The sequence below is a fragment of the Macrotis lagotis genome, chromosome 1 (assembly GCF_037893015.1).
Source record: "Macrotis lagotis isolate mMagLag1 chromosome 1, bilby.v1.9.chrom.fasta, whole genome shotgun sequence".
In the NCBI taxonomy this organism is placed as follows: domain Eukaryota; kingdom Metazoa; phylum Chordata; class Mammalia; order Peramelemorphia; family Peramelidae; genus Macrotis; species Macrotis lagotis.
The window spans coordinates 285588960-285604213 of record NC_133658.1 but is presented as its reverse complement, the minus strand read 5'-3'; the positions used below and the strand labels follow the sequence as shown (position 1 = coordinate 285604213).

The following is a 15254-nucleotide window of genomic DNA, read 5'->3' as shown; positions in this document are numbered from 1 at the left end:
AATCACTAAGATATTTTATTGAATTCATTCATACATTCATTCCTTTTCATTCACTATTTGTGAAGGGCACTGTGCTGATGCTATATTTTTGCTGATGGTATGGTGTTTTGCTTGTCCTACAGCAGCCATGTGTTATTCCATAAATAGTTAACGCAAGGCCAAAGAGAACATATTTTAAAAAATAGGATCAGTCATTGTGAGGCTACTTGAGGAAGTTTTTTTCATTTCTTTGTCTCAACCTTTTAATAAAACAAAAAAAAAAACCTAAGTGTTATCAATGCCACATCCCACAATTACCTGCACTCTGTGTTCCCGCTGCTGGTTTTCGACCTTTGCCCTTAGGAGCAGGTGGTAATAATTCCACTTCCTCTTGGGGCATCTGGGCTACCTTCTGCAGAAAAATTTTCTCTAGGGCTTGGGCCATGAGGACTATATCATCTGTGGGCTGGAGAAACAGAACAAGGCTTGGCATCAGTGATTGGAAAGAGGAACATGTTAAAAGACAACTATTTTTGAAAACTAGAATTTGGTGGGCTCAGATGAGTGGAAAAACTAAGGTAATGGTGCTAGAGCTACAGTGAAAAAACAAAATAGCCCAAGCAAACCAAGGGAGAATATGTTCCACTTATAGCAAATATAACCAAGGAGCATCCAGGGTGACTGTGAGAGGCTGAATCTAAAGAGGTAATGACATTGACTATTACTAGATCAAGTCCTGAAGAGCTAGAATTAAAGGGTTTATTCTCTGATCTGGGCTCTGACTCACTAGCAACACTGGGATATATCACTTTACCCAAACATTTGCTCTTTCAACACCAAAAAAGCTTCAGACCAAGAAATTGGAGCAGAATAAAGCAATGTGGTTACTCCTAAGTGGTATTTCATGTCATTTCAAAAGGACACTTTGGAAGGGTAAATTATCCCTCATCAAAAGATAAAAGCCAAAGGCTTTGGTATTCCTCACACAGTGCTTCCACTTTAAAGAAAAAGAGGCTAGTCTTTTACCTTGTTATAAATATAACAATTTGTAAACATTGTGTTGAAATCCTGCATACATTCACTCGCACTCCAATAATAATTGTTTTCCAGTCTCTTCTTAATAGTCCCCATGTCCATTGGATTTTTAATTATTTTATGATAATCCTGTAGGAGAGATTTTAAAGGTGTTAGTCCTTCATAAGCCCTTTAAACTATGTTAAAGTCCATTGCTCTCTTTTTTAGATAGTTTACTGGTCTCCAACACAAGCAGGAATCCAAGACCTTTTGTGACTCATATCACTTGATAGATCAAGTCTAGATTAAAGCAGAGATTTTTGAGTCAACTAAGAGAAGATGGAAACACCTGTCCACCTCTATCTCCATCTACTCTCCTAAAGAAGTCTAAAACTTCCTGACTTCAGGTAAAAGGTTTCATGTTCTTTTTATCCCCAACCAGAAAGAGGATTCTTTCTCTGGTCAAAGGTGATGGAAAGTAACCCAACAAAAAAAAAACACACCCAAATTGGGGAGACATGTTGGATCTTTTCACAAAATGAACCCTAATTCATAGCAAGTGCCATAGTACCTAATAAAAATCAGAAAAAAAGTATGTAGATACTAGGAATGCCTCTAATCTAAAGTTTCAGTGCTCAGCTTTTAATGGATGCTGAAAGTTAAAAGCCTCAGGAAGAGTTTGTGGATCAAAATGAAACAAAACACCTTCGAAAAAAGAGATGGTCATATTACTTCAGCATTTCTAGCATCTGGACTTTCTGTGACGTTGAGTACTCCTTCCACTGATACAGACTGCATTCCTTCTAATGCTTTTAGTACGTAGTCTTAGAAAAAGTTCCCGTGGCCACAAAATTCTCCAGGACCGTTCTCAGGGCCACAGGCAAACTCCATTGCTAGAATCCTAACTCCACAGGGCCTGCCTCCAAGCATGGCCTTAAAAACCCCAGGTCAACTCCACACCACAGTGGGGCATCAGAAGGCTTTAGGGAGCAGGGATATTACTTGGTCTTTAAATTTAAGGTTTCATGCAGCTTTCTTATCTCATCTGATTCTTACAATACTCCAGGATGAGACAGGTAGAGAGCAGGGATTATCATCCCCATTTTACAGGTAAGGAAATGGTTAAGTGAAAGGACTTTCCTTTCCCCCAGGACACACACAGATCAGGGCCCTGAACCCACTCTTACTGTCTCTAGACCTAGTCACCCCTAAATAGACCTGGCAACAGATGATTCTGGAAAGGTGTTGCTGGCTAGGTATCTATATAAAGGTTCAAAGCAAAAAGAAGGGAATACTCACAGGTAAATTCAATTTAATTGCATCTACTGGTTGATAGAAGGGCCAAGCAAACTGGTGCTTCCACAAAGTTTTCACCACAACATTCTGCATGTACTGCAGCTGGTTGGTCTTCCTCCCAGGCTTGTTTGGATTGGTGACTTCTGGGGGGGGTGGATTCACAGGGCCCTGAGGAGCCGGAATTGCTGATGTTACCGTCGACATTTTCTGAAGTCTCTATCTCACTTACTGTCACAACAGCAGCTAGGAGATTCTCTTTCTTTCTTTATGCTCCCCGAATAGGATTGACATCCCATTTCCAGGGCCCAACCATGCAACCTGTATCAATAGGAAGAATGACAAACAAACTGAAGATACTAAGTGCAAACATCTCTAAAGACTTTGGGAGGTTCATGTGACCTGGGAGTGGACAATAAGCATGTCCATTCAAGGATTTGACTTTGTCAATTCATCCATGGGACAAACTACAGAAAAAAAAAATACACACACAAAAAAGAAGAAAAAACCCAGCCTCCTGGCAACTTTGTTACCTTCAGAGGACATTTTCAGTCACCATATGTCTATAAAGTTTGTTTTTTTCCAACCCTCATCTGTCATTTGGTGACCTCTCTCAAAAGATGACTTTAAACAGAAAATTAGGAATGCAAAGAAATACAAGTGTTTATGAAAGATAAAACATTTCCAGGTCATGTGTCACACACTGATATTGAGGGAGAGGAGTGAAAATGCAACAGCATTAAGGTGATTAGGCAGCAGGTGGTAGAGAAGTATTATGGGAGATTTTTTTACCTGGTAAATTCTAACTAATGCTCACTTAGATACCAAGCTAAAACTCCCCCTTCTACCTACTTGTTGGAAGATGATTGGTTTCCACTGAAATCTAAACCTTTCTTGATTGTAGCAATTTAAAAAAAATGTTTACATGTAGAAAATTAAAAAATCAATCTACATAGTCAATGAAATACAGGCAGAACTATAGTAGAAATATAGATATCCACAGTACTACACAAGCAAATGACTAGCTGAGCTTCGCCTCCCTTATATACTGGGATTCTAATGTAACCACGAGAACCAAGGAGAAGGGGGTTGTGATGGTAAAGAGATTGTGACATATGTAATAACTCAGCCAATCAGACTTTAGGAAGGGAATCTACCCAGAAGAGGCCTTGAGAAGGCAGATAGATGACTGATCCCTGTTCATCCTGTCCCCATCTCAGTTCCACATCTTTTATGCAAATAATTACTCATTTCTTAAATGGAAATTTGAACATCAAGGAACTAAGAGCCTATAGACCTAGATAACCCTTGAATGTCTATTTGATTTTTTTGGGGGGGGGCTAGGCAGTGGGGTTAAGTGACTTGCCCAAGGTCACACAGCTAGGTAATTATTAAGTGTCTGAGGCCGGGTTTGAACTCAGGTCCTCCTGACTCCAGGGCCAGTGTTCCATCCACTGTTCCACCTAGCTGCCCCCTTGAATGTCTATATTTTTGTGAAAAATTCCATCATATCCTGAAAATGTAGGGGGGTCAGATAGAAGCCAGGGTGCTCTTCACAGGACAAAGCCAATTGACTAATTCAAACAGGATCTAAGGGAAAAACAAAGCTAGCTGGCCAATACCCCAATTGTTAGTTGCAGGATTGGGAAACTGGCTCCCCGGAGGGCAAGGAATCTCAGAGCTTGCTTCTGGCCTGGAGCCTGGAGCCATCTCTGTGGGGGGCTGGGAAAGAAATCAGGGCAGTTATTCCAAGGAGTCCCTCTGGACTGTCTTCACTCATGTGGCCAATGGACTAAATGGTCTAAACTTAGACTTTGTCTTTCCCTTGGTCCCATGCAGGTTCACCTACCCTAAGTCTCAACTCAAAAGTTTCCCATCTTTTTTTGAATGAATAAGCACATTTTAAAAGGGGATCACATGTCATTGTCCAATCTGCAGGTTCACTTTCTTTTCCCTACACCATCAGAGGCATTTCTTCCATTTCAGGGAGATTCCATTTAAGTAAACCTCATTCACCATCAATTTCCAAAGTAAAGGGCAGACTCATTAGTAATCTGCTCTATTACATGGACAGTCAGTAAATCTGGTTAAAATCTATCCCAAATAACCTTTTACCTCTTTCATTTTTTTCAAGGGTCTTCCAATTCCAATCACTCTAATAAAACTTAGTTGAATTAGAATAAAAATCTCAGAGGCACAATCCTCATTTTCCCAAATCTTGAGATTCATTATATAATTTCTTTCATTCAAATCCTCCCTCTCTTCCCACCTCCAAAAGCACATATAAGAAAATTAAACACATCCACATAAATATGTTAAGATAAGCAAGGACTAAGCTTTGGTTTTCTATGTATAGTTTAGATAAATATTAAGCAATAGAAATGTTTTGTTGGTTCAATGTCCAGTGTATCTGTATTGGTTCCAGTAGTCATTGACCGCTTTCATGACTGTCTGGGTTCTTGCTTCATTTCAAACAAAAGGCAGTTAAAAAAAAATAACCCCACTTCTCAAATGAATTGAAACCAATGAGTCTGCCTTACTCATACACTTCCTAGTGGAATCCTACTTCTGGGTTGATGTAACTTTACTTCTTTAAAATTAAGGAAATATAAACCTTTATTCAGCATTTTTGTCAACTTCTAGATAGTCACTAACTTTCCAAGCTTTGTATCTGACTACAAATCTCTTATATCCATCCCCTGATTTGGGGATTGGAAGGCTGACAGAGGGAACTAAATTCTCTGCCTTGTTACAAAGTCATTATTGGAAAGAAGAAAACCACTTTATTATATGCTTTGTAATAATATCAACTCCTCACATTTTTGTAGCACTTTAGATCCTTGGATCTAACTAAAAGAACAAAAGGGAGCCTTTAATAAAAGTCATCTACTGGGAGCCTAGCTCCCCATCTTCCCAGTCTTACAGATGAGAAAATAAAAACCAGAAAGGTGAAGCATCTTGTCCAAAGTCAAGTGGCAGGTAGTGGAATAAAGACTGAAACTCAGGTTGTTTGACTCCAAATCCAAGGCTCTTCATTATCACACATTTACAAAGCATTTTCTTCACATGAGCACTCCAAATGAGAAAGTGGGGCTCTGAGAGGTGTTTTTAGGGGTTGTCTCTGGGGATTTTTTTGGCCTGTGTCACCCAATTTATTAATAACTATAGCAGGGTTTGAATTCCAGGTCTCTGGACTCCATTCCTTCCCCTATCTACCTCTCCCCATCCTCAGCTCCTGTAAACCATTTCCACATTTTCCTGCCAGTATCTCCTATGGGTAAAAATTTTTTAAAAAAAGGTAAATGTAGATTGAAGAAAACATAGACTTACCCACCTCCCAATGGTTTCCCTGACATGGAACTATTCCCACAGGTATCCCTTAGATGAATTTTCTACCATCACTGACTCCAGGTTTTCCTCTAGGCTGACAATGGCTAAGTATTTCTACATATGTTTAAGACAACAGTTGGATACTGAGTCTCCTCTGGTGGCCTGGGTAACTTGCTGGTCAAAGGACAGAAGTATTTACACCCCCGTTTCTTCTTCCCTTGGCTTCAGCCTAAAAGTACAAACACTGACAGTTGATAAGTAAAGAAAAAAGGGAACAGAATAGTAGTGTTCAGTTTGAATAAAAGCCAATCTAGTGTTGAGGAAGAAATGGATTGTCTATACATTCTAAGGGAAATAATCCACTTACTTAGGTGCCTAAAGGTTAAAATAAGAGTGTGAAACTGGGAGAAGAAAGAAACCAAAGAATTAGGAAAAAAGAGAAAGTGAAAGTTCCATCAGACAAATTTATTCTGCAATCTGCATTCATTATTCATGGAGCTCTTCCTTCAAGCAAGAAGACTTAAATAAGAATTAGGATCTTGTTAAAAGCAATTTACAGAGTCAAAGATGCCACATCTTTCCTCAAAGAACAATTTTGGATCTTGGGAAAGAAAATGACAACTATGACCCTTCTCTTTTCCTTCTTACTTTTCCTTGCTCTACCTCTTTCTACCTCCCAAATTAACAATGCTGGCCCTACTCATCTACAAAGCTCGAATCTATTATGTTAAGTCTATCACGAGGCCCTGGAGAGTCCACTCCAGAAAGAGAAGACAAATGATTAGAAGCAATCTGACTTGACTTCCTAGTTCTAACTTTTCTATTCATGGTGCTCCCTTGAATCAATCATTTAATATTCTTTAATATCACCTCTCAGCTCTTTACATTATGGAAATGAAAAGTCTGGGATGTTTGGAAACAAGTGTCAAAAAATATCAGACCATGACTCCAAAAACTAAGTTCTAGTGCTCATTGGTTGCATGCAAATCACAGAACTCTTGCTTAGGACTGGGCCTTAAGCCATTTAGCCCAACTCTCACTCTTGGGAACCCATCAACATATCTTGGAAACCCTTCAACATATCTGTCAATTTGAGAGGGTGATGGGGAGGGGGGGCAGGCTACACCAGGCAGTCACAATTACCAAAACCAATATTCACAATTCATCAATGAAGCCTGAGGAGGAAACCCTGGCCCCTAAAATTACGAGGTATCCTTGACTCCCACCAAAGAGTTGAAATTAAAGAGTAGCTGCTTCCCCCTTCATATGGATTTGATTAAAGATATGTTGCAAATGGGACAAAGGGGAGAAAAAAGCCCTTTTTGACCTTTGCCAAATACAAACAAACAAAAACTACAACATACTTTCTATCAATGACACAAAAGAACAGATGTGTGAGAAGTAATTGAAGTCTGACTTCCTGTTAATCCAAGAAATTCAGGCCCCAGAGTCGAGCTGCAGGCTCAATGGGAGGCCAAAGGAGGGGGAAGGGTAGAATGGAGGGCAAGTCTCCTATCACAGGAGGATTCAAGGACAGATAAACTCCATGCTGCCTTGCTGATTTTGCTGCTGTTGTTCAATCGGCCTTTGAAGCCTGGGAGAGCAGTACTATTCTGAAGAAAAAGAATTGTCAAGGACAGACAGAATGCATTGAAGCATTTCAGTTTCATGTTGTGCATTGCCAAAAACAGACGCAATGCTAGCTAATACAAGTTAGTGTGTGTTTCAAAAATAATGTTTATCATGGAATTAACCCAACATCAACTCCTCTGGGACTATGCCAGGGTCTTATTACATGCTCAAGACATGTTATGTTCAGGATGTGCACGTGAGGAGAGAGTTGTAACAAAATCCATGAGTGAAACACAAAAGCTATCTTTGTCACTGGCACACACCTGCACTGCCAGGGACAGATGCCCAAATGCCCAGATCCTCTCACCATCACCACCCTGATCCTCCCTGGTAAGATCTAATGAAAGAGGGCAAATCTCAGCTGTATCCAAGCACTGAATACCCAAATAATTTTTTTTAAATTGTCTTAGCTCCTCCTATTGCCAAAATGACCAAAGGAAACCCAGGATAATTTCACCAAATCAGATGAAGGGAAATATTTGGGGGGGGGGTAAGAAATGAAAGCAGGCATTTGAGAGCAAGGGGAGAAAAAGTCCTAGGAACAAAGGATAGGATTTTAGGATTGAAAGGAACTTTAAAAGATATATAACCTAAACTTCTCATTTTGCTAAGGCCCAGAAAGGGGTAATAACATGCACAGTTAAGTAACACAGGTAGTTAAGTAGGAGACTGGGGATTCCAATCCAGGCCCTTTGACTCCAACTTCAGGGCTCTTGCAACAAAGTCCAGAGTTTCCTTGGACTTATGAATCTTTTGCATATTCATAAGACTTCAATACCAATGGATCATAAAAGTATTAACAAGGGACATACCCAGAAACGATGGCTAAATCCACTAAGCCTCTCCAGGGAAGTAAAAATCAATTCCAATCCTTACTAGTTAAGGGTTATAACAACCAATTATGTTCTGTATTATATTATATTTGTCTATGTGCTTTAAACTCCACCCCTAGACTGTAAGCCTTTCAAGAGCAGGTAATTTGTTTTATCTGTGTTATCTGCTCTAGCCTTAGCATAATACATTGCATATAATAGGTACAGAAAAGTTAGCAGAAAAAAAAATAAATGAACAGCCAGCTGGGATCTACAGGATCATATACCCAACCTAATTCACGAGAGATTTAATTATGGTAACAATTTTGGCAACTGGGCATTTTGATATAGACTGGTGAATGAGAGGGGACAATCTGAAAGCCAGGAAGACAAGGGCTAGGGACAATGATGTTACCATTGTCCTAGCACACAACAGAGTCAACTTTTTCAAAAGATATCTATCCATCCAGACTGAGGGGATTTTGCCATTCAATGGGTTGACTCACACTTTCCCCTTCCCTTAGTTTAAATGCTGCTAAGCACTGACTAAATGAAACAGCTATTTTGTTTTAAATCTAAGTCATACCCACTCTACATCAGAGGTTAGTTATTTTTCTGGCAATTCCTTTCAAAGTGGAGTTCTTGAGAGTAAAACAGATATTGACACAGGGAAATTATTGCTTCCAAGTACAGTGACTGAGTGGGCCAGGAGAGAAAAAGTCAACCACTGAAGATCCTTACAGACTAACAAAAACAATCTACTGAAGAACAGAACTCCCAATTGGACAACACCAGTCATCTGTCAATCTGTCATCCCTGTCTTCTACTGGGGAAAGGGGGGGGGGGGGGATGGATTCCTGACTGGACAAAGAGAAAAAATGAATCTGACATTTCCAAACAAAATTAAGTTTTTAGAAACTTCAAATCACTTCCTACCTTTCTCAATCAAAGACCATAGTACATTTAATAAGCATCTATTGGGTAACTCTGGTCATTTTCTGACCTATCTCGGGATACTTCCTAGCAATACAAATTATAAACTGGGAAAAAACCTCACTTAAGAGTTGATTTGAACAAGACCACAAAAGCAATGAACACATAGGAAATTCAAGCCTTAGCTACTGTGGTCATTAAGATTATGCTGGTGTTTTCTCATAAACTCAGTGCTTCTTTGTCAGAATGCCAATGGACTTCTTTGTCAGAATGCCAATGGATTTTTACTTTGCTTCTCATCTGTTTCTCTGGGTCAGTCAAGATGTCTTCCTGAGGTGACTCTGGTAGGCAACATACAAGTCTCTCACCTGTGCATGGAACACATCTGGTCAAAACCACCAATTATTATAGAGTACCTAGCTCTATTATACTATGGTTTGAACTCTTGTACTATAGCCTTCTAATTGGTTTCTGTCCCTCTGGTTTCTCTTATCTCTAATCCATCCCTCCCACAGGTTCCAAAGGTCTGACCATGTCACTCCTCTGCTCTATAAACTCCAATGGCTCCCTATCACATCTAGCATCAAATAAAACATCTTCCATTTTGCATTTAAAATCCTTGACAACTTGGCTATTTCCTACCTTTCTAGCCTTATTACAAATTTCTTTCTTTTAGGCACTCTATACACCCAAACTGGCCTGTTAGTTGTTCTTTATATGCAATATCTATTTTCTTGTCTTCTTTCCCTTGCATAGCATCCCTCCTCTTAAAATCCCCAAATTAAACAGTACCTCTTAAGGAGGCCTCTCCTAATTTCTTCTCAGGTACCAATTGTTGGTGCCTCCCTGTTTTTATACTTCTATGTCTACATGTTGTTTCTCCTATATAACATATAAGCTTCTCAAAAGACTGTTTCATTTTTGTCTTTACATTCCCTGTATAGTGCCTGGTGCAAAATAAATGCTTGATTGATTGGTTTTAGCTTTGGTCAAATTCCCATATACAGTTTTATATATAGGAGAGAAATATATATGTGGGGGGGGCACCTATGGGGCAATGGAGTTAAGTTCACACAATTGATAATTATTCTGAGACTGAATTTGAACTCAGATTCTCCAAACTCCAGGGTCAGTGCTCTATCCACTATACCACCTAATTGCCCTTCCTGTAGTTATTTAGAAAGCCCACAGTGGCGGTATTTAACACTTTCATAATAGCATCCTAAACAGCAAAACATACTCCTAAATTGCAAGGGGGAGAGATCACAATAACCACCCATAGTTATCTGTAGTATTTTTAACTTTTATAGTGTGCTTTCTTCACAGGATCATAGATTAAGAGATTGGAAAGGTTTTCTAGTTCAACGTATTTTACATATGAGGAAAATGAAGCCCAGAGAAACAGTCAACAATAAAATATGACAGATAGAACATAGCAGTTCAAAGTTTTGAATTCACTACTCCAACATTCCTACTGTACCATTCTGTCTCTTCCCTGGACAAGAATATAAAATAAGCACTATTTATTCCCATTTTACAGATGAGGATCCTGGAGGGTAAGTGGTTTCCCCAAAATCATACATTTGCACAGGTAAATATCAAAGTTGGGCTTTGAGACTAAGTCCCCTGACTTCAAATTCAACACTCTTTCCTATGAATGGAGAAAGTCAAGAACACTGTGCTAGATTGTATACTCATCCTGAAGCAGAAATATTGGAGCCAGAAACACAAACTGAAAAAATGTGGGATGCTTCCAAAATTCCTGGAGAGGACTCATAACAGTCTTCAGGGCCAGTTACTCAGTTGGCCTAATTTGGGGGAAAAACACTAGATTCAAAATCTGAACAACTGGGCTCTATTCCCAGCCATACTACTTACTACCTATGTGACATCAGTAAAGTTTCTCAACAGCTCAGAGGATTCTATTTTCTCAAGTATAAATGTCTGAAATGAGGGATTTGAACTAGATGATAGCTAAGATCCTTCTAGTTCTAAATTCTGTGATGCCAAGATCCTTTCCTAGTGAAGGATCTTCTCTTTGCTCCTTTTTCCAATAATGAGGGAAAGGGGGTTTCATAACAGCAGAATTCACCTACCTTCTTCCCCCCCTAAGCTGACGTAGTATGGTGGTTGGAGGAGCCCCTGGCCTGGCTCCAATCACAGATATAGGAAGCTGTCTCCTGGAGACACTCTCCAATAAGAGGGGTTGTGTGGCACTGGGGGAGGGGCATGGAGCTAGACTAAGAATTAGTATCTAGAGAAATTAGATGGGGGAGGGGGAAAGAGTATCTGTCCCTGTAGCTGCCAGGAAAAAAAAATCCCCTAGCCTACAACTACTAGAAACAAAACAAAAAATGCAATCCCCCAAATCAACAGTTCATCCTCCATTCACAAAACACCCTTAGTTAGCCTTTTTCCTTGACCCTCAAAGGAATGAACCATGTTTGATGCCTCTAGTCTTCCTTTTCAGGTTTCACTATTTAGAGCAAGCCTAGGTGTGTTAAAAGAGGTTTTGAACTAGTTGCTCTGCATTTCCTATCTATTATAGTCAACAGAGCAGTTTTAAGCCCATCAGGACTAGAAACCATTTTCCATAATGGGAGCCTAAAGGTTTTTTTGATACATATAATGTAGCACCAATTAATTTTCCTACTTAAACCTCTCATAGTAAAGGAGCATTTAAAAATCTGTTCCCCAAGCTGTCAGCTGTATGGCATTCACCACACAACACACCCCAGCAACCACTTTATTCCAAAAGCTATTTATTGCAGAGACAAAAATCTTATTGAAATAAAATAGGACAAGCCTCCCATTCACTCGTGAGGCTTTGTGTTCTGAATGTTTGTTCAACAGTAGAGTAGTCTTACTCAGCAGATACTGTACTTTCTAGTTCTGTTTGTAAAACCATCTAAAGTGATCCCAAATGCAGGTTTTTAAACAATATAAAGTATCTTTCTTTTCAGAGTAATTCCAACATCACTGAGATTTTAACCACTTCCCTTAAACATGGAATATCACTTATAAAAATATATGAAATAAGGATCATAAATAGAATCCTACAGGAAATCCATAGAATTTAACAGAGTGGAAACAAATTAACAGAAAACAATTGAAGAGTACATTTGCTTTGTGTCCCTTTCCAAATCTGCCTGTGGTTCCACTTCCTTAAGTTTTGCTTTCCCTTTTAAAAAGTATAATAGTAATATACTAAACATGAAGCTGGGCAAAGGAAGCAACATGAACAGGCACTGCTTATCTGGAACAAGAAAATCTGAAGAGTGCTGAGAAATGAAACTTTGAAAGAAGCCACAAACTACTAGACGAAGGAAAACCCAGAAAGCAGATGACTTTAAGAAACTGGCAAGTTATAAAGTTGGATTTCAGGAACCAAATCACCCAAGACAAACATATTAAAATGCTAAAAAGTTCATTGGACCAAAAACTACACAGAAGATGCCCCTATGCCATAAACTTGAGCAAACTCTGACAATCTAAAACAGTCTTCCTGCCGCTGTTAAGAATCTTGATATTATCCACTGAGCTTTGGAGAAACCACAAGAGAAGTTTCTTTTCTTGGTGGAATCTCATCTGAAATGTATGAAACTGGTCTGTGTAGTAAAAGAACACTGGGCTATATTAGGACATCTGAGCTCCATTTCTGGCACTATCTCCAAATGAATGGCCCCAGACCTCAGTTTCCTCATGTGTCAAATGAGAGAGGCCTGATATATGCTCCCTTTTCAACTATATGTTATTTTTTTAATGTTCTACATTTTATGACCCTCCCAGTATAAACTACATTGTATGCTATTATAACAAATATTCTAAGGTTCCTTCTTGCTTTAACATTCTGTGATTCAAAAAAAAAAATTTTAAGACCACTCAATAACTCTTTAGGAGTATGACAGGTACCCAGCACAAGGGACTGGGGATAGAGGAAATGGATTTCATTAAAGTGTCTTTCAACTTGCAAATGTGGGTATTTAACCACAATAACAGACTCAAAACACCATAAATGAAGTATAACTCATCTAAAAATGGAAAAACAGTTTAAGATAACTGACTTGGAAAAAAACAAAAATGGAAACTTTAGGGCTTGTGCATTTTCACTAGCACTGAAAAACATTGAGCCAAAAGCAAGGGGATGCAATGCTTCATTTCTGGAGGGCAGAACCTGCCATTTGTAGAATTAGTGCCATACCCCAACCAACAACAACCCTACCAGCCTTCATGCAATAAATTCTCCAGAGAGTAAAAAAGCATTATGGTATTAACGGGCTCCCTCTCCTGTTTATATCTGATGGGGAGTTCCCTTATGCTAACTTCAACATCAGCACCAAACCCATGTGTACTGCTTTAGAACTTATATAATACATTACCTCATTCATCTCTACCACTAACCACTCTGTGAAGGAAGTGTAGCTGATATTATCATACTCATTTTTTTCAGATAAGGACACTGAGGCTCAGAGAGGAGTGATTCATTCACCTAAGGTCAAGATAGTTTGGACGGGGCACAACCAGCACTCAGGACCAGGTCTTCTGACTCTATGGCCAAGGTTTTATCCATCTAGATACTCTACTATTTGACACTACCACCACTATAGTAGGTCTAAAGAGCTCTTTGTACTCTTCTAAGCTGTTCATATAAACAGGGGTTAAGATTATAATTCCCCATTTTAAAGATGGGGAAACAGATCAATCATGCACTAGGGGACACTGAATTGAAATTGTCTTCAAGGGGGCAATTACCACCACAACAGCTATTTAATAATTATTGAAAGCCCATTGGTGTGCTAGGTGTAGCCCAGAACATACATAAAATATACTCCTGGCTGTTAAGGAGCTGCCATTCTAAGTCACATGAAACTGGATCCAAAGAAGGCAAATCCTTGCTCCTGAGAGAGTCTTGGTGCCTGGCCTCTGTGATGGACTGAGACAACTGTTTCCTGAATGAAATAAACCAGTGCATTCCAATGGAATGCAGGCAATCATCATGCAATGAGATGCATCTGGGAGTAAAAGCCACTGGCCCAAGACAGGCCCCAAGCCCAAGACTCTCCACCCCCATTTCCCTCCCTTGGGGGATGTCTCTGCCAGAGCCCAAGCCTCTCAAATCTTGGCTCTTCCTTGGCAGTCCCCCTTTCCTGCAGTATACAGTAAGCTAAATAGAGTGAAGAGACTAATTTGCCACAACACAGGGGGATCTTGAGGCATATAAAGTCTGGACAAAGGAAATTAGAAATCCAGTCAAAACATTTTTTTTCAACAAAATCTCCTTTCTTTATTACAACATGGGGGAGGTTAACACAGAAATTGGGCTCTTACAGTAAATCTAGAAATCTGGTCCCAAATTTCCCTTTACTTTTAAGTCCACCTTCAGTAAAGAGCTTCTCATAGCTCTTCAGTTCATGCAACAGTAACATCACTAGGGCAGATGCTTCTATAGCCATTATTTGCAAGGTAATTTGAGTACATTATTTCATTTGATTCTCATAAGTTTGAGGTAAGCAGCACAGTATTATTGTCCTCATTTTACAACTGTAAATGAATTTAAGAGCCTTACTTGGCCATGATCATAAAGCTGAAACAAGATTTGACCCAAAGTTTCTTTTGGTGAAAAATCCATCTAACTTTGTACTATTTCATATAACCCCTCCAAGAACTAAAGTGTTTTTGGGGAGTGAAGGGAGATTCCAAATTTACAACTGAGGTCCAGGTTAAAATCACCCTCCTTGTAGTTTCTTTCCCACTACCCCACCCCCACACTTCCACCCCCTTCAGGAATTTCTTTGAATTCTGTGTGCAGAATTTCACTGAACTAGACTCCCAGAATCCTAAGCACCCAGATCTGGAGATGATGCTGGTTTTAACCCTTAATGGGCAAATGTTAACACTCACTGACTCTTTCTTTGAAGTTTCCTCATGCTTTCTCAATTGTTTTTCTCTAAAAGCTTCATGTTTTTTCAGAAACCTTTCACCTACTGTTCCTTGTTTTTTCAAAACATTAGCATCACAGGAGTTTTGTCACAGCATTACATGTTGAGATCTACATATTGGTCATACTTTTAGCTTTTCGTTATTCCTCTCAACTAATTTCCTCTTCATCTCCCTTTAGGTAGAACCTTTACTTCCATTTTTCTTTCCTTTGCAGGAGGGAAGGGAGGAGGAGAAAAATAGACTACTATTGACCAACAATCTACATAAAGATAGAAGAAAATGAGATTTAAGTAGCTTACATTTTTTTAAAGTGGAAAGAAG

General features: G+C 39.2%; 1 protein-coding gene across 8 annotated transcripts in view; it reads right to left on the bottom strand.

The window, feature by feature from the left end:
• Positions 1–15254, bottom strand: part of BRD3 (bromodomain containing 3) — a 54476-nt gene that overhangs the window by 30889 nt on the left and 8333 nt on the right. For 6 of the 8 annotated variants that reach the window (XM_074210751.1, XM_074210750.1, XM_074210749.1 and 3 more), the window contains 3 exons: positions 2293–2607; positions 1006–1143; positions 298–445 (listed from right to left, as the gene is read on the bottom strand). In XM_074210751.1, coding sequence (XP_074066852.1) covers positions 298–445; positions 1006–1143; positions 2293–2493 — 487 coding nt within the window. In that variant the 5' untranslated portion in view covers positions 2494–2607. The other 2 variants (XM_074210753.1, XM_074210754.1) reach the window with 2 other exon arrangements.